At 38.6% G+C, this 20222-nt stretch overlaps 1 protein-coding gene across 2 annotated transcripts in view; it reads right to left on the bottom strand.

Moving 5' to 3' along the window:
* The window catches only part of BRWD1 (bromodomain and WD repeat domain containing 1), a 58390-nt gene that overhangs the window by 37338 nt on the left and 830 nt on the right, over positions 1 to 20222 (bottom strand). For both annotated transcript variants that reach the window (XM_027449090.3, XM_072027060.1), the window contains exons 3-18: positions 20107 to 20136; positions 19861 to 19920; positions 16655 to 16805; positions 15374 to 15472; positions 14653 to 14813; positions 13837 to 14058; positions 11099 to 11199; positions 10233 to 10303; positions 9159 to 9259; positions 7575 to 7615; positions 5202 to 5300; positions 4399 to 4549; positions 3644 to 3778; positions 2207 to 2335; positions 723 to 948; positions 102 to 284 (exon numbers count right to left, since the gene is read on the bottom strand). In XM_027449090.3, the coding sequence (XP_027304891.3) occupies positions 102 to 284; positions 723 to 948; positions 2207 to 2335; positions 3644 to 3778; positions 4399 to 4549; positions 5202 to 5300; positions 7575 to 7615; positions 9159 to 9259; positions 10233 to 10303; positions 11099 to 11199; positions 13837 to 14058; positions 14653 to 14813; positions 15374 to 15472; positions 16655 to 16805; positions 19861 to 19920; positions 20107 to 20136 (1960 nt within the window). The remainder of the gene's footprint in view (positions 1 to 101; positions 285 to 722; positions 949 to 2206; positions 2336 to 3643; positions 3779 to 4398; positions 4550 to 5201; positions 5301 to 7574; positions 7616 to 9158; positions 9260 to 10232; positions 10304 to 11098; positions 11200 to 13836; positions 14059 to 14652; positions 14814 to 15373; positions 15473 to 16654; positions 16806 to 19860; positions 19921 to 20106; positions 20137 to 20222) is intronic.

A 20222-nucleotide genomic window follows, 5' to 3' on the forward strand; every position in this document is an offset into this window, starting at 1 on the left:
CCTGTCCAGAAGACTCCAGTGGATTTATTTCAAATCCATTTCACAGAGTAATAAAAATGGAGATAAAACAAGCAGGTAAAAACGTATCAGCAAATACTAACCTCTTCTAGGCGTTCCTTCATTCTGTGGGCCACCTGAAGCAGATTCAGGATCTGCTCCATTTCTTTGATCTTGTTGTAGCTGTAATTGCCTAATCATGCCATCAAGAATGCTGGGCTCCATGCCTTGTTCATCCTGATCAACCGTCTGTTGGCCTATAACTTGTTCAACCACTTCTCCATCACCTTTCAAAGTGTAACAGAATGACAAAACGCATGGGTTACCTGACTGATGATGGCAAATGATTTAATCTTTGTTCACATCACACTGAGACACGTTCTGCAACTAAACACAAGAAAAGCTCTGGAAATGATTCAACTTACTTATTCTCAAATGAGACATTTATGGAGCCTAAAACTCAAACACTTTATGCATGCCAGCTCAAGGAGGGAAAAAAAAAAAAAAAAAGGCATTCACTTGAGTTCCTTTTTTTTGTTGTTGTTGTTTAAAATAGTATTCACTTTGGGACCCTTCAGCATCCTTAGTGAATAAAACTACAAGTGATAGTTGTAAACATGCTAGAAAAACAGTGTTTTTATATCACATATCTACTCTCTTCCCACTCAGAATTACTGCAGCACAGCTAAGTTTTGGATGTACATCTTTAGCAAGAACGTTCTTACTTGTTGCTACATATCCAAGTTGAGGAATCAAATGTTCATCTGCACAATTCTCTCTTCCCGGCACCAATCTTTGATATCGTGTCGGATGAGGGTTTCCATCCACATCTACTAAGAAGGGAGGGGGCATGAGATGAGGAGCCTGTTGAGTCTGCTCATCTAGGACATAATTGTTAGAGTCTCGAATAAGTGGCCGATAGTCAGTGTGGAAGAACATCTGATCAGGAATCTAGAAAGAAATGAAGGTTTTATGTTGTCAGTTGGAAAGAAAAAAAGAAGTGTGCTAGAGAACATAAAAGAACAAATGACACTAATTAAAATATCTAAAGCCACCTTAAAAGGTAAAAGGGTAAGTTCTAAATTAGAAGAGTTACGCATCACTACTATAACCTGTGTGTTGCAGTGCTCTCATTTTTGATAATACAGACGCTTTTAGAAAACAATAAAAAGAGGTAACTTTACATGGCACTTAAAACCTCTACACTTTAAACTCAGAATATTTTACATCCCATTCTAATTTTTTCCACGCAATTAAGAAAGCTTCCTTGATTTCCGTGCAAGGAAATCTCAAGTTCAACATAAGTTCTCAAAGTAAAGTTCTTTCTTAATCATGCAACGTCCACCAGAAAAGTTTTCTGCAACTGAACTGTCTGTTAAGTCCATGCAGCTGAAGGAAAACAGTTACACAAGTATTAGATCACAGTCAGAATCTTTGCTCCCAGAGATGATGAGCAAGATGAAGAGAGTAAGTTTCAATTTCAGCTAAGAATGTAAAACAAGAAAAAAAATCTTTAAAATGACAAACACAGAATTACCATTGCAACTTTAAAAAAACTGAGGGGGAAGTGAAGAAAAGCATAGGCCAGAACTGCACTTTTGAGAGCTATTTCAAGAGAACAGAAACACATGTTGATACATTCAAAAAAGCAAAGCATTCGATCCTATACACATTTTCCTAGTATTTCAAAGTCAGCAATGTTGGCTACTTATTTACTTTTGCTTAGACTGCTACAGTGAATTTGGGTTTGAGTAATACAAGGTCTAAGGAACTGCAAGTTCTAATAATGAAAATAAAACAGCACATTGTTCTTAACATAGAAACATTCTGCTTTTGTTAATTTGGTAGCAGTGCAGTAAACTTTGTGATACATTCCAGTCTTCAAACATAAACCCATTTTGAGAAATCAGAAATAACAGTAATATGTCCTCAAACAATTAACATGCAAATCAGGAGGCTGGAAGATGAATAGATTTACTTCAGGAAAAGTTTACTAGCTACTCCCCAGAGGCATGTTATGACACTGGTTGTTTCTGCCGTGCCAGGACCATACAAATAAGAAAACTCACAGACATCAAGAAACACGTTATATTTAGATCCACTACACATAAAACTCTTCTTATATGTGATGTTTCAGGGGAATTAACATAGCTAATCTAATTTCAGTTAGAAGCTTAAATAAACAGTTCTAATAAAAAGCTGAACTTACCTTTTCATAAGGCCTGCTACAGCCAAAACCAAATATCAACAGATGCCCATGAGAATCTGTACATGCAAAATGTTGCCCATCTGGTGAAAATTTACAGTCAAAAACAGCACCGTGTCCTTGGCCTTCAATCTAGATTGAAGGAAAGAAACTCAAGACGATTTTATCAAATTTTTTGAGCAAACAGAAATGCAGCATCAAAAATTAGTTATTCTATCAAAAGCAGCCAAGCACTTCTCAGATACCTCCATTAAAGCACAGATAATGCCCTATCACTTCAGTTTATTTTGTCTCCCTGACATATTAAAGTTCTGAATCATACCATTTTAAAAGATGGGCACTAAAGGGTATGGAAAACCTAATGCTTAAAAAAAATATATCTTTTTGAGGCTTTTTAGCTGTTAGTATACTAATGAAGAATAAATTGTAGCTAATACAAACTGATTGTTAAACCACTTTGAAGAGAAGTACAGGGAGTCTTAAAGCTTAAGAAAAAATCCCTTCCTATTGACAGTAACCAGAAAAAAAAAAGGGATTACAGAAATTAATATGAACACTGGATCAGACTGAAGCCTCAGAGATGACAACCTACTTAAAAGTGTTAATCAAAAAGCTGTTAAATATAGTGAATATCACAGGAGCTCTCCAAAAGCACTAAGGTTTACATTATCATTTTTAGAACAGTTGAGAATGCCAACACTTGTCTCCTGAAATGGTGATCTGAAAGGGGACCCTTTCAGTGGCACCCAACTCGTTTCCATTAACAACAGTTACTATGAATGAGGTGCAAAAAGGTCTCTAGGTCACTAGTAACAAGGAATGGAAGAGTCCCAGTGTTAACCATTAGCAGTATTCACAGATTGGGAAGTGCTGAAGAACAGGTAAAATCAGAATAGCTGAGACCTCAACTATGACGAAAGCAGTATCTTACTTTGTTCCCCCATGCCTCACATTCTTCCCACCTGACTACACATTCTCACAATTCATCTTCCTTGACTCAGAAGCTTATCAGAGCACCCTGACCTGACTCAACTCAGAAGCCCTAGAGTAATGAGGTAGTACAAGAAAGAGGGAAATAATTTTCTAGATTAGTGAACTGACTCAGCTTACTAAATGGTCCAGTGGTAGGCACCTTATTCAAAGTAGAAACTGGAAGTTGGGAGCAGACAACGAAGGCTACATCAGCCTCCTTTTCTGCCACATTATTCTATTAAAAACGGATTTTGTTTACACTGCACCTATAGTTACAGTAGCCATGGAATTCAAAGGTAAAAGTTCTATAAACAAACTGAACTGAATTTTTGCTGGTGTTGCTTTCCGATGAATTGTTTTCTAAAAAGGTCCAGCAGGTATGTCTGTTGATGACAGTTAATTCGCTACCTAGGAACTGAACACAATGCTGTGTGCTGAGAAAAAAAAAAGAGTTAAAAGAAGTCTTACCATGTTAAAATAATGCTTTGTTTTTGTGCCTTTTGTAATGTCCCATATGAAGATGTTGCCGTCATGACCTGCAGACAGCATTATCCTGGAATCAAAAGGATGGGTCTCCAAGACAAATACTTCATCCGCATGACCCTAAAATTCAAAATTAAAGTCACATGCAAATCAAAAGGACTAATCCAAATCAACAGGATATTTACAGTAGAGCCTAAAAACACTGTACCATCCTCGCCTCACACTCAGCCTTTTTGAAAGTGAGATCCCTACAAGCTGCCTCCAAAAAAAATATATGGACTTTTAGAAACTTCACAGCAATTCCACGGTATCTGGATCTCTACCTGGAGGATTAGAGAAGCACATAGAAAGCAGGGTAAAACTCCAGGCAGCCAGAAACTTATTATCATTTGAAATTTAATCATTTCCTAGATTCAAACAAGAACTCTGTAAATATGGAGCTTCTGCCAGATCAATGTGAATTACTAAAAATACGCAAGGCTTTTTATTTGTTTGCTTTTTTTTTTTTATTCATTTTACTGGAGAGGCACATTCAACACAGCACCTAGGGAAGTCTTGTTCAAAAGCAGGAGAGAGCTGTTAGTTTTGGTTAAAAAACAGCTCCAAGGAACGCTACACTTGCCTTACCAGTCATATAGAGCTTTCAAGACAAATCAGACCTAATAACAAACTCAGCATGCACATGCCATTCTAAGTATGGAAAGACCATGTACTTCAAAAAAGCAAGTAAAATTACATACCACCAAATCATGAAGCAATTGCCCTGTAGAAGAATTCCAAACTTTGAGCAGATGATTATTTACAGCCGTAACAACATAGTTATCATTTTGGTTCCAAGCTATCATGGTTACTTTTGGCTTCATAAATTTGTCCTCTTCTGAACATGCATCACTATTTTAAAGAGTTATACAGGTATGAGATTTTTTTTTATTAGCCCAAGCTATCTCAAGCTAGAGAAAAATAACCTATTTTTCAGTGTTAACAATCAGACAAGCTATTACTTCCTTATTTCTCTCACCAAACTACACGTATAGGATACCACACAGTTCCTCTCAGCATCTTAATTATCTGAAGGAATGGGCTGTCCTTGAAACATACTTCCGCACAGTATATTTATATTTTGCATTAACTAAATAACCTACCTCACAAAGACTCTCAATCATACACATATATAATTGTACCTACCTACTATGCCAGAAAGATGCCAGTCAAGTCTCAAGTATTAATAACTCTGTTTCTACCAAAAACACTTTGTCTTCATGACAAAAGAAAAACTTACATTTACCTTCCAATCACCTAGTAAAACCTAGGTGTCCACCCCCCCCATCTAATCACCTCCAAATTAGCCTCTATGAAAGGGGATTGAGCTTTCTGTGCCCCTGTAAATCATCCACCCTTCCGGTTTATTCAGTGCTGTGTAATGTCCTGATAAGACCACACCACCCGATCATAACATTAAGTTCTAATTTTTAAGCGTGCTTCATAGTTCTTCAAACTTTCTGACCTCACACAACAGATTAAAACAAGGCAACGCTTCACTTACCCTGGTAATCGATCGGACATATCCAACAAAATACTCCTCCATTCTGCTTGTTCAAAACGCCAGATCCGAGCTGTTCCATCTCTACTGCCACTTATAAACCTTGAAGAAGTATTAAAAGATAGTTAAAAGATTTTGTTTTAAAGTATTTTCAGAGGTACACAATGCTACAACTTAAAATATCACAGTGAAATACTGGCAAAAGTGGTATCTTCGATTGCGTGAGAGCTCTTTACTGTTACCTGTTATTAGCTTTCCTTCCAGAAGCCCAGGAAAACCCCCCAGGACTCAGCACTGGGATGGATTCTATGCAAAATCTTTGTCAAAGATCTGGACGAGGGGATCAAGTGCTCCCTCATTAAGTCTGCAGACAACACCGAGTTAGACAAGAGTGTTGATCTGCTTAAGGGTAGCAAGGTTCTGCAGAGGGAGCTGGACAGGCTGGATGACAGGCTGAGGCCAACTGTATGAGGTTCAACAAGGCTCAGTGCAAGGTCCTGCACCTGGGGCACAACAACCCCATGCAATGCTACAGGCTGGGGGAAGAGTGGCTGGAAAGCTGTACAGAGGAAAGGGACTTGAGGGTTTTGGTCAACAGTCGCCTGAACACGAGCTGACAGTGTGCCCAGGTGGCCAAAGAAGGCCAACAGTATCTTGGCTTGTATCAGGAATAGCACGGCCAGCAGGACCAGGGAGGTGATTGTCCCCTGGTACTTGGCTATGGTGAGGCCGCACCTCAAGTACTGTGTTCGGTACTCGACATCAAGGCCCTGGAGCATGTCCAAAGAAGGGCAACAAAGCTGGTAAAGCAGACAGCAAGTATTATGAAGAGCAGCTGAGGGAGCTGGGGCTATTTAGCCTGGAGAAAAGGAGGCTCAGGAGAGACCTTACTGTGATCTACAACTGCCTCAAAGGAGGTTGTAGCAGGGTAGGGGTCAGTCTCTTCTCCCATGCAAGAAGGGATAGGAAAAGGGGAAATGGCCCCAAGTTGTACCAGGGGAGGTTTTGATTTGCACAACCTAGAGTTGTGAAGCATTGGAACAGGCTGCCCAGAGAGTAGGGGAGTCACCTTCCCTGGAGGTCTTCAAAAAAGACTTGTAGATGTGGTGCTTTGGGACATAGTTTAGTGCTAGGCCTGACAGAGCTACATTAACAATTGGACCTGATGATCTTAAAGGGCTTTTCCAACCTGATGATTCTGTGATTCTATAAAGAGTTTTTCTGAAGTTGAACATCTTGTCAAAACACTCTGAACAGAGAAGCAACTTCCAAAGCTAAACTCAATTCCCAACTTTATCCTCAACTCTTTCTCAGTTACAATTCTCTAAGCACGTATTTTAAGTAACCTGTTCTGAAACTGCAAGGTATCAGATACTGATGTAGAGGCAAGGACAGATCAGAATAACAAAAGCTGAGATGTTCACCCACAGCTGTGCACAAAAGAGAAGACCATCTCCATAGTCCATGAATCGCAACCCTGAGAAAGACCTCCCACAGAAAGTTTGTGTACTGAGTGTATCATGACTACATGTATGCTCTAATTAGCTACAATTCACTTTAGTAGTATTTTTCAATACTAAACATCTTCCACAGAAAGCTTCACCAAGCAAAAGTGCAAGACAGGCGGTGCCCTCAAAGGTAATCCATGCAAGTGAGATGGATCAGTGCAACACAACAGTACCAAAGGTGACTCATTACAGAAAACCACACTCAAAAGACCAACAGTTACAACTTCTAAGCTGAATACTATTAGCTTTCTTAGTCATAGTTGCTTGGCTTTCCAAAAGAGAAAGGACACAAAAATACAGCTGCAACTGACATTTGCAGATGGAAGTCTGCCCTGAAGGCTAAAATCCCTATTTTCATGTGTTATAGGCCAATTAGAGATCAATTTAGACAATGCTCTGAATTTAAAGTATGAAGATTTACAAATGGAATTTATGCCACTTTTTTTTTTTTTACCCCCCAGATCAGCTGTAAAATTGTTGAATTCATTTAGCTAAAGAATAATAGTAAGATAGAAAAATGAGGATTAAAACTTATTTTAGACCATCTGCATTGCATTTTCACTGCTTCAATATTTGGATCCAACACTTGTTGAAACCAAAAGGGAAGGAGAAGAAAAAGGAGGTTTATGAAGCCACAAATGCATCAGGTATGTTAAGAAGTGGCAATATTCCTCCAGATAAGTACAAATTCAACTAGTCTGAAGAGAATGTTTCAAAAAGATTAACAGAAAGTTGAGGTGCACAGCTGCAGCTTAACTACACTCCCCTTGGATTAGTCCAAACCTGACCTTTAAATTCAAATAAAATAAAAACACTTAATTCCAAAGCAATGTATTATCTGTTTACATTTGAGCATCTTTTAACATACCTATCACCACTGTTAGAAAACTGAATGCTGTCAACTTTGTCCTGTAAGAAAAACAGTTTGTTAGAAATTATAAACATGAAATACGGTTTTGACAAAAAAAATCTGAAAGAAGTTGTACAGTATGTATTTTTCATTATAACAGCTTTACTGAAGCTTGAGCCAAGCCAGACTTACAAGAACTCACTAATCATTAATGCTATATTTAAAATGCAAACTTTACAAAAATGTTTCTTTTAAATGTGACATATAGACAGATTAAATAACTATCCATTAGTAGCTTGGCAGATAGTTAACTTGCATTGGAACATATACTTCCAGTCCTAAACCAATTATAATCTAGAGAAACCCATTGTTCCCTCTCCTACTTACATATTCCTTAAAGAAATGTAAGATTGTATAATAAAAACAACAGGAAAAGCAGATACCACACTCAAATTGGTTTATCTTACAGAGCTGGAAGTCTCTACAGATAGAATATGCATTGATCAAGTCATACCACTTTAAACTCAGAGTTGGTATTAGAAAAAAAACTATCAAAGCAAACAAACTAAGAAAGGGGAGTATTTGAAAAGCTGCCTCTGAAAGAGATTTAAGAGTTCAACTAAATCTAAATTCCCTGTATTAAAACTAAAACTGTGTGGAAAAAAGTTAACTGTCTTAACTGATGTTCTGTCACAAAGAACATCTAAACAGTACAGAATTCTGCAGAGATTTTAAATCATGTGTTAAAAATATACCTGGCAGAAAAGCTGCCTTCTCATCTGAAATACACAATCATTTTACCAAGCTATACTGGCCTACAAGCAGAGCAATACAAATAGGTGTAAGTGACATTATCCAGCACCCTAAGAACCCTACTAATGATCAATTTTACATTCTTATGTTTACATTCAAAAATGACAATGGAGAGCAAGATTAAGACACATTAACAGTGACAGCTGTAAGAAACAAAGTTAAATACTCAAGTTAAGTGAAAAAATCTAAGCATGAAATTATATAAATGTAAGGACCCAAGTGCTATTCATGGGAAAATTCACTGCACTGATTGCATAAAAGACACATTAAAAAATATTTTTTTAAAAATTCTTTGAGCATCAAGTACTGGAAAGAAAAAATAAAACGTTACTCAAGCTTCATGTGAATGCAAGCCAAGTTTCCCTTAGATTTTTTAGAAGGCAGGATCTGCTAGACTAGGCTACAGAAAAAAAAAAAAGTAATGGTTCTGGAAAACTCTGGAACCTCAATCCCCAGTTAAAGATTTAACAGAAAATGTGTCAGAACATAAATACCTGCATAATGAAATTCATATTCTCAGTATACATACTTCCTGTGTACATAATATAATAAGTGGATAGGCACACTCGCATCATAGAGAGTAACAACTGAGCAAACCACACAGTTTAAAATCAGAGATTCCTGCCACCTTTAAAATGGTCAAGTCACATTGAGGTAACCGGCTGAAATCTATGTAGGTTCTAAAAATACATCCGATAAAAACATTATTACACATTCACTAACAAAATTAACTTGCTACTTTAATACTGCTTTAAGTGACTAACCAGTAGATTTAAAATTCTTACGTACAGCATGACTCTCCAATTCAGCTATTTTCTCAGGTGTTTCGGAGCCAAAAAAATACATCCTTATAACATGGTCAGTACTGCCAGTTGCTAAAAACATACCACCTGTGGAAAAAAAAAACGTCAAGCTACCGTGTAAGAAAATTAAAATAGATCACATTTCTCAGATTCTTAGTTCAAGTAACTAAAAACTTCCACTGACATACAGATGTGGAATGAAACCTCCCTCTCAGCCCAGAAAGCCTTCTCAGACATGGTAAAAACAGTCATGCTCAATGTTACAAAAATTTGAAAATATTTAACTAGAGGAATGCTGAAACATCTACCACCACTGCTTGTGCACACCGATGTTAGATTATAGGGAATATAGCCAATCGTCAGAATTATCTATATGATAATTCTGTAGCACGTGTGTCATTTGTGGCCTAAGAATCACTTCACAATCATGTGGAAGTATAGGTACGCCAGGAGAAGCAGACCAGTGCGGTACAACAATATTATCATCTGCTTCTTGGCTCCTGCAAGGGTAGTCCAAAACATTTTTGTTGTGAGGAGCTAACAAGCTACACTATGAGTTGCATTTCATTTCTGTTCCCAAGTTCCTTCTGACATTCATGCTGTCTGGTACAAGCAAGCATCCCAACAAAAGTCACCCACGTGATTAGAATGAAAGGAGGCTAGAAGCAGGACTGAAGCACTTTTACAGATATATTTACGGATTCTTAAGTAAGAAGGGATCTTTATGACAATCCTTGCATACAACTGGCACAGAATCAGGAGTCAAATATAAAAATCCAGTAAACACACGCAAAGAGCAAACAAGCATCAGGTTGACTTTTACTTCAGCAAACCACCAACGGCAATTCGAAAATAGCATCACTTAGTTCCACGGTCTTTCACCGTCAGCTAAGGCAAGACATTTAATTATGTCCCAGGCGAACAATCCACCTATATACAATTACATAGTACATGGTGGCTGTGCTTGTATATTTTAAAGCTGTCACAAGAAGAGTATCGTAGTACGTGCTCATGGAGGAAGAGAAGTCACAGTGCTAAATTCAATCTGCACATGACTTACCTACGCTGAATGAAGAACAAAGCATCTGAACTCCTGGCCTAGGCTTCTCTGTGAATTTCACTGGCCGATTGCTACAAAAAGAAGAAGTTGCTTGAAACAGGAATCGTCACTCAACTTAGCTTTGCACATAATTTCAGAACATCTTTGAACATCTACATAACAGGTACTCCTTAAACAACAACACCTGGGCATCTTGTGCAGGAGGATGAGCAGAAAGGTTTACTTTTCAAAATTTCTGTACGCACACAAATGGTATTTGAAGCCCACACATCCAGCAGCTTATGACTCTTCCTGCAAAATGTTATTATCCAGCAAAGATAAGATGATATGCCAAAGAGTGTGTATTCTCTCTCATCCTGTGAGAAGTATGATTTATCCCCTCCAAAACATATCCACGAGGTACTGAACTCGTGCTTTTGCATTACAAATCACCAGTGGGACTTCAAATAAGGCCCTCTAGGTTTTGTTACTGCAGAACACCAGGCAAATTCATAACACTTTACAGAAGTAAATACAAGTTTTGCAATAGTGCACAATGTGATTTAAAAGACTGGTTTCCTGTTCTGCCAGTCATGTGCGTACTCCTCCAGTTGACATGGCCATAATCTCACAAAGTAGCTACTAAGAATGACATTAAGCAGAAAATCCAGCAAACTCGTCTCATTTTCCCAGACAGAGTAACAAATTTGTAAAGTGTTACTAGCAATAGTGCTTTAATTACATCACAGATTATTTCCACAATATTTTTTTAAATCACACAGACAAATTTTTGAACTAGTTAAGCCAAAGTACATTTGCCAAAGCACTCAACTTATTTTAATCAGAGTATGGCATAAGAGGAGTTCACCAACAACCCAGTTACATACTTGAATTTCATGGAATCTGTATCCCATTGCCAAAAGCAAACAGTTCCGTCTGCACCCGTAGAGACCATGTAACGCATGGAGCCTTTTACCATTGGACTAAACTAAAGGGGGGAAAAAAGTAGAAGTCAGAAACACACAAAACCAGACATTTTAGAACTTTTCAGGAACTTTTAAAAATGCTAATATGAAATATTGCATTAACTAAAACTGTTGAATTAAAGTTTTAACTAAAGCAGTTGTTGATAACTGACAATTTTTTAATGTTTCAGATGTAACACCTCCTATACTCTAGAATAAGTTTGTGTTCAATTATTGCATTATATAACAATTCCTTCACTGCTTTGGTTTGGAAGTTTTAACTAACCACAAGCACTCACTAAAAATTTTTGTCAAAGAAGTAAGAAGCAGACAGAGCACCGGAAAAAAAAAGTGAAAGCAGATTTCCATAGATATGTTTGCTTTTTAAATACTGTAATTAAACAGAGCCTAAGTTATGAGATAGACTCTGAGTACGTGTAACCAAGCACATACAACTTCTTAGGAAGTCTTCATACATGCTTAAAACACTTTTATTGCTGTGCACAAAGCCACCCTTTCAGAAAGCTTTACATGACAAGTTGATTAAATTGTTCATCAATTACTACTACCACTATATTTTTTTTAATTGAACTGCAAAAGCTGGCAGGTAGCCCCTCTTCAGCCCTCCTGTAAGCCTGTTCATCTGCTTGGCAAACACAGCAAATATGGATAATGAGATGCTGGTTTATCTGATAAATAAGGAATTACAAAGCCCAAAACAAGACAGAGTCTAAAGGGCCACCAATAGCACAAGGTATCAAAATGCTTTCAAATTTAAATACATAACATAAAATCATAGAATCACTGAGGTTGGAAAAGGCCTTCAAGATCATCAAGCCCAACCATTAGTCTGACCTAAGTCCCATCAAGAAACAACGTCCTTCATCATCACATCCACCCGTCTTTGATAACCTCAGGGATGGATGGGGACTTCACCACTCCCCTGGGCAGCCTGTTCCAACTTCACAACCCTTTCAGTGAAGAAAGGTCTCCTAGTTTCCAATCTAAATCTCTCCTGGAGCAACTTGAGGCCATTTCCTCTTGTTCTATCCCTTGTTGCTTGGGAGAAGAGACTGACCCCCACCCTGCTACAGCCTCCTTTCAGACAGCTGCAGAAAGCAATGAGGACTCTCCTCAGCTTCCTCTCCTCCAGACTAAATAACCTCAGACTAAACAACCTCAGCTACTCCTCAGAACTTACTGTTTCCTAACACATTACACTAAACATCATTGCACTTTTGAAATTACACAGCTTTGACAGTAACACAAGTATCTGATCACCAAAGCTGTAAGAATGACCTACTGGACCAGAACAGCCATCCACATAAACCAGCACACCACATCTCCAGGAACTGACACCAGGGGGGCACAATGTCACCCAGAACGTCACCCAGTGTCACTCCAGTTCCAACAAGTCAAACAGCACAGGTAGAGGGCTTGGTGTTTGCCTGGGAACAGCTCTCAAAGTATTCTAACAAACTGGCTTTACGTGTCTTTCAACATCAAGGTAGTTCATCTACAAAATTATAAAAGCTAACGTCGGGGGGATTCTGCACTACCATCTTTCATTTAGTGTCTATAAGCGAAGATGGATTCTTGTCTTCACATTAACTATTCAGGAACTTCAAGGAAGCAAGGAACCTATTTTTAAATAAGTAGGTTTCTCTTGTGGTTTCAATTTTTGGCATCAATATTTAAATGTTCAGATCTTAATATACACAGTAACACCAAAATAATTTTAGTCATGTAAAAACCACAGAGACATACACAGTGAAATTTATTTGCCATTCACATGCCAGCTGTCATGGTAAACAGAACATCAGTTCCTTGCATTTGGATATGAGCAAGTAAGAACACTTGGTGAACTACTTCTTAACCCAGTAACAGCAACCACAAAGTACTTTTCTCCACAACCTGGACACGAGGCACTGATTTTCCTCTCAAAGAGCTAATGACCCAAAGACAAATGGCTGTATTCATGTAAGCATGTTTCCCAATTTCAACAAGCAACCAAGAAAAGTGGTTATTTCCCTACCAATATGATAGCTAGCTAATCTTAGGGCATCCCACCAACCTAAATCCTACTACCACACCTGACTCTAAAGTCAGATGCAAAAATCCCAGCCCCCTCCCCCAAATGACTTTGTGTTTTCTACAATTTAAATACCTTCAAACCTTCCATACCATGCTGTCAAGTGAAACTTAGCTTTGAGTCTCATGACCTGTCTGCTTCTTACAATCCATCCACATCTTAAGAGTTTCTACATGCTGAAGCACAAATAACTAGGTTGCATGTATAGTCCTCAAGGCCAAGAGGACTTTTTAAGATTTAAGCCATGCACAAAGGTTTTCTTAAAAGGTACTAAATTCTGCTTATGGACTCCTCTTTCCACTTCTGTAAATTTACCACTCACTTATTTGTATGCAAGTACTGATTTTTACTTAGAGAATCTGCAGTACTTACTAACAGAAATAAAATTAGCGCTAGGTCAAGTTGTGTTCACTGTTTTATTTTACAAGCCTGCAGCTTTACTTTCAAATACTTTTAACATCTGATTTGTTCCACATTAAGAAAGCAAACATTGTTTGTTCAATACAACTTCTAATGCTGCACAAAGTATGTACCGATCAGCAAATGGAAGGATTAATGCAAAACATACCTGTAATGAGGTAATGGACCCTGTGTGCCCGTGGAGGACAGCAACTGGCGCACAAGTCCTCAGACACCACACTCTGATCATTTTATCACAGCTTCCAGCTGCAATCATAGTGTTCTCATAATTGACAGCCATGTCAGAAATCTCTGCCGAATGTCCACGTAACGTGGCAAATAACCTGCCATTATGAGTTGACCAGATCTTTACCAGACAGTCATCTGAACCCTAGAAAGAAATATTTATCATGCTTAGCAAGGAGTTAAAAGGCATTCAGGGTGTTTAGGTGTTCTTTAAAGAACCTGTGCTTTTTCAGAGCTTAGTAAGATTACAAATCTGTTTAAAACTCTGTATACTACTTAAAACTGACAAAAATAACATCATATGACCCATACTAAGAAACAAAATTTTAATTATGGTTCAAGATTGCAGACCTGTGCCATATAAAGCAACAAGTCTGGACTAAATTTGAGGAGATTCCTTACAGAAATGGCAAGGACCAATAAATGGACTGTAAAACAATTTCTCTTCTACCACTTTATGAAAAACATGAAAGATGCTGAACACACAACTACATCACTGAAGAAAGCTCCTGCATCTGTATCTAGTCAGGTACTGACAAGAAGTACAACTATTTCTTAGATGCTTCTGACCTTTTACTTTACCAAATCATCACACTTCAGCACTGAGACGGAACTCATCAGCTCTACTTTAACAGTACTGATATCCACCTCAAGAAGTTTTAGCACAGCCTGCATTTCAAAGTTCTTTCCCTAGCATCCAACTATGATTATTTTCAGATTCAGATTTATTTCAACTCACAGTAAATATTCTATGTCCAGTCCTATCGAACGCAACACAATACACAGCAGAAAGATGGCCAAGAATCCGTCTGTGCATCTTTACGTGCTGATACATACTTCCTGGAAACGAAGTACTGAACTTTGCATATCCAGTTAAATGCTTTGCTCGATATACTTCCACTAGAACACAAAGAAATCAAAGAATTAGCATATTGACATGTAAAACAGGTCTACTCTAAAACACCATTATTTACCTTCAGTAATACATTACTTAAGGATTTACTATGAGTGACTTTAATACTTCAAAAAGTCACGTTTGTTGTTTATTTGAATTTCCAATTGTTTTGTGTATATAAGCATGAGAGTACTTTAAACTTGGTTGAATCCAAACTTCTGCCTCTAAATATGAAGTGCTAAATGTTATCTTTATTTTCCATTGGCTTTCTATACGTTAAATCACACAACAGCCCTTCCATCCAAAGGTGAAGGGTTCATAAATACTTGTTGGTTTAACTACTTAATACACAGGCTTTATTAAGAGACAGACCTCACCTAGAGGCTACTATCTCACTAGTGCTGTGGGCAGGCCTTTGCACCTAACTCCACCGAAGGCATACAAAGGTCTCCAGATAAGCCTCCAGATCCAGCTGAGGTGCAATTTTCAGTGTCATAGCAAGACCCGTATCAAGATACACCTCATAAGCTCATATCAACAGAGATGGGTGTTGAACAAGGCTTACCAAGATTTGGTGGTGCGCCATAGTTTACAGGAATTTCAGGAGGTCTTCCTCTATGAAGAGCAGCAAATGCAGAGCCCTTCCAAACAGTGTTCCTGCAATCTTTAAAATCAAGTGGAAGTTTGTCACAAGCTCATGATAAAAATGCTGTTCAGAAGGTCTTATACACAGTATTAAAATAACTTCAAAAAAAAAATTAGAAGACTGAAAGCCCCCAAACTTTTAATGAACAGTAAGGCACCAGGGAAAGGGAGAGAAAAATTTTTATAATGATGGAAGGGAAGGGGGGAATAAGCTTTGATACTGCTTCTGAATGGTGACACCTCTGCAATTCACATAACGCAAAACTTTGTCTGAAATTTAATACTCATTTTCAGAGCAAAAGTATTTAAGAAAAAAAAATTGTGCAAAATATACAGCACGTTTATTAACGTGAAATTATCAGACTAGACAATCTCAAGAGCTCCCTTCCAACTTTGCAATTCTGTGATTCTTAACTTTACCACAAAACCATTTTGACTCACTCATGTTGAAATAACTGCAATCCCAACTCTAGGGATGAAACAGTCACTGCATCAGTGTACGTTCTTTAAAGCAGTTAGAACAGATAACTGAAGAACAACTGCATCCAGTGAACTAGTCCCACAACACAGTATCTAGCTATCCAACAAAACTTTCTACAAACACATGAACATGCCCCTCTCTCCCAAAATGATCAAAGAGGCAAATTTTAAGCCAAAATCTACTCTGTACATATAAAATAAACCACATGCTTTTGTATTGCCAACCGTTCACCTTAAATTATGGACACGGACTTACTTTCTGCATACGTACAGAATTTGCATGTACTAATTTTGATGCCATTTGCATTAACCAAGAAAACTTTCAGAAAACTGGTTTTACTGCCTCAGATTTGCACTGAACACAGTACAACAGCAACCACAATCAAAAACCACAGGGGCCAGTGTGCTGGGAGACGGGAGAGAAGTAGCACCTGTCCCCTGATGGTTCACTGTATTTACACTAACACTAAAAACTGGCAACATTCAGCACTCAGAGTAACAGTAACTCGTGATACAAGTTAAAACTTCCTTTTCACAACAATAAGCATGTAGTTACCCTATTAAGACATAAATCACCACCGTTCTGGTTCCTTAAACACAGTGCAAAAGTAGCATGGGCCGCTTTGGTGAAAAAGCTCACTGCCTTTATATAACCCCAAAATCTTTACCAGATACTTATGAAAATGCATCATACCCATTTCAAACAACAAATAATCCATACCTTTTGCTGTACGTAACAAGGACTGCCTCCCTGCACCAAGCAAGGAATTGACTCTCGAAATGCTGGGTGGTATCTCTTTATCCAGTATTGGGCCAATACGCTTGCAAATTTGTAATAAATGGTCTGGAGCCACATGTTTGTTGGATAGCACCTGACAGATATTAAAGTTTTAAACATATATATGGGTACAGATTAACAGAACAGATTAATCTAAAAGCATTAAAATTCATATAAATATTCAAACAATGTTTAATATACCCAAATTCAAATTACAAAACAACAGTTCTGTAAAGTTCTCATCTACTGAGCTAAGCAAGTGCTCTTCAGGAATGGGAGAGCTGTAGTGAAAACACCTTCAGTAAAATTACCTACTGCACATCAGTATTTTACTACAGAAAGTCTGCAATATTCTTGTATATGGCATTCATTCACATGGCACCCTACAACAGGTGTCTTCTAACTCACCCAATTACTTCTTTATTAATAAAAGTCAGGCACTTGTAACTCAAGATCATGGAAAATTTTGTTGTAATCAAGCAAGAGAATTTATGCAACTAGTACGTCAGTGCATAGTACTTGTTCAGTAAAGTGCAGTCTAGTAGGTCTGAGTACAACATAGTTTCCTTGAAGAACCAGTACTACACAATACGAGACTGCCGTGCTTCCTTAAACCAAGTGGATCAAAACAATCATCTGTCAAGTTGAGGAGAACCCACGTTATTTACATCTAGCAGTCTAAAAATAAAAATACTTCCCCGCATACACCCAGATGCCTCCATCAAGAACAGATTTGTGGTTTGGGGTTCCCCCACCTGCCCCGGAGGTCAGTCAGAAGAACTCCTAAACTAGCGATGAAGTTAATCACAGTAATGCAGAACTTAAATGCGCAGAGTTTATACAGACTTGAGTACACCAAACCAAGAGGAACATAACTTTAAGCTAGTGGCAAGCCTGAATCAGCAGGTACAAACATACCCATGTACTGTACTCTGTGATCGGGCCGCATAAGAACCAGCCAGAGCCAGAAGCCATGCTGCTGCTCCAGCAGCAAGGCAATTCCCTGACATTCAAGAGAGACGAAGGACCACAACATCGTCTGCATGTGGCCTCTTGCCTGTGTTGCTGAAAACACAGGCAGAACTAGCTCATGATGCTACTCCCTCAGCCTCGTGACTGAACATAAATGAGAAAAGTCTTGATAAGGCTGATCCCACAATCAGAAGGGCATGAAGAAAATACCATGTGCTGCCAAGTAAGATTTGCTCAACAAAAAGTTGCCCAAACGTAAACAGAGTATTGAGAACAATATGATCGAAGCCACAACCCAACATGCTTTAAGAATTAAAAAAACATGTAATGTACAAAGTCTGGGGGGCTTTAGGGTATATTCCTCGGGAAGCAGCTGGTTAACACCAGTAAAACAGTTAGCATTACTACACAACCAAACATACTGCAGTAAATCAGCTCGACAAATGGTTATGGTTGATTATGAGAACAAATATAGTTGTTAAGGCTATAAAAATGCACTTTTTCGTCATTTCTTTCTAACTTTTGCCTCTTCAACTGGCACAGAGTAGTACCAGCCAAGATATTCAAGACAGGACGCTCAGCATAACCTATGTCAAGTATTATAAACCGTTCTGCTTGCACGCCATCATCAGGAATCACTTACAGAAGCATGCTTACCAAACCTAGCACCTTTTTAAAAGTAGCTTTATTCAGATTCCGGAAAGATGGTTATTTTAAACTCTTGCTCCTTTTCCATGACGAACAAAAAGAAAAGAAATAATCATACCACTTGATTGTTATTTATCTGCAGTCAACGCAAATTCAGAGTGAGACAGGCAGGACAAGAGGTTCCCAAAGCACCTCAAAAGCAGAATCTAATAGTTTCATAAGATGAATTTTGAGTATTCTAAAATACAATTATCCTGCATAGATACTTCTTGTGAATTGTACAGGGAAAAGAAGTAGAAGTGGCACATATTAAAGAATTCATCTGAGAACTCTATATGCGTGAACACAGGAAACTCCTGAAGTCCCAGAAGAACTGGGGTCAAAAAACAAACAACCAAGCAGAAAAACAGACAAAGCCCTTTTAAACTCAATGCTACTTTCATGTCTGCTAAATTCAAGTCAGAGCTTGAAAGTATTCCTGTTTAGCAAGAGTTGGCCTTTTAGTGACTTAAAGCATTAATTTAAGTCCTTGTTTGCTCAACTGACCACACTGACAACTAAAAGAAATGGAATCCAGTTTATCATTTTACGCAGCAGTTAAATAATTAAGAAAACGTTATACACAAAATATCATTCTCTCTCTACACAAGCACTACCCAGAAGCGTTTGAGTGTTACACTGAAGGGACAGGGGATCTAACTGTAACAATACACAAGCTGACAGGTAAGGGAGAAGTCCATTAACCTGGAATGCCTAACCGGGGTGGGTGGTGAATAAACATTTGTCTAAAGAAAACACAAGAACAATAAACCAGCACAACTACAGTGGCCAGGCACCACCAGGCCATCACCTCACAAGGTTCAAACCGCTAAATACATTTTGCAACTGAAGAAGCAGATAAACAAACCGCCAAGAAAAAAGCAGCTTTCCATTCTGAAACGGGATGGAAGAAAACATTTGTTGCAAACAATATCGGCAGCAGAAGGCATTTAAGTACATGCCACTGAGAGGTCACTTGTATCTCTGCAATGTTTAGAAACAAAGCTATGACCAGAAATAAAGTGAGTGGCCAGAGAAAGAGAGCACGCTCGTAGGGAACCACAACTGCCAAGCCTTGATTTCTGAACAGCGGTTTCATTTCCTAATCTGTTGAAGGGGACCGATGAAGGAAGACAGGCAGAAAATAAATACCGTCAAATCAAAACGTGCTTGACAAACTTGCTCGCGAAACTCTGAAATGAAACCGTGCTGCAGATTGGCTCCTGCCCGTCTGTAGGCAGCGGCATGTACCACTGCACAACGCCAAGCTCCACCTCTGCTATGTAAACAATATCCTCAATTTAAACCACCACTTGTGTTTTTGTTAGTCTAATGTATAGACATCAAACGCCTTTTCCACCAGGGACTCCAGCGCCTTAACAGAACAGGCATGTGAAAGCTTTGGGCCTACTTTTAAAGGTTTAAACGTCTTGACACCAGCGTTACCGTGCTATTTAAAAGGATTTTTTTAGAGGAAAAAAAAGTCTTACCAATTCTTCATAACTTCTGTAATGCTCGTTTCCTTCCCAATCCAACCGTTTAGGAAGTAACTAAGCAGAGGAAGAAGAAAGTAAGTTAGAGGGGACTGGGGGGGACGAGATCACATCCACAACAACAACGTGTGTGGAAGGGGTGGGGGGGGGGGGGGGGGGGGTAAAAAGTTGGGAGGAAGAAACCCGAGCGACTTAAGAAGCTTTTCTACGACAGCGAGAGAGCGGCGGGGATTCCACACAGACCTGGTGCTGCTCCAGCTCCTGCACCAGCACCTGCGGAGACACGGGAAACAAGGAGAGGAGAAAAAAAAAAAAAAAAAAAAGGCATCAGCGGGGACGAGAGGCCGGGGGGAGGGGGC

This window comes from Anas platyrhynchos, chromosome 1 (assembly GCF_047663525.1).
Source record: "Anas platyrhynchos isolate ZD024472 breed Pekin duck chromosome 1, IASCAAS_PekinDuck_T2T, whole genome shotgun sequence".
In the NCBI taxonomy this organism is placed as follows: Eukaryota; Metazoa; Chordata; class Aves; order Anseriformes; family Anatidae; genus Anas; species Anas platyrhynchos.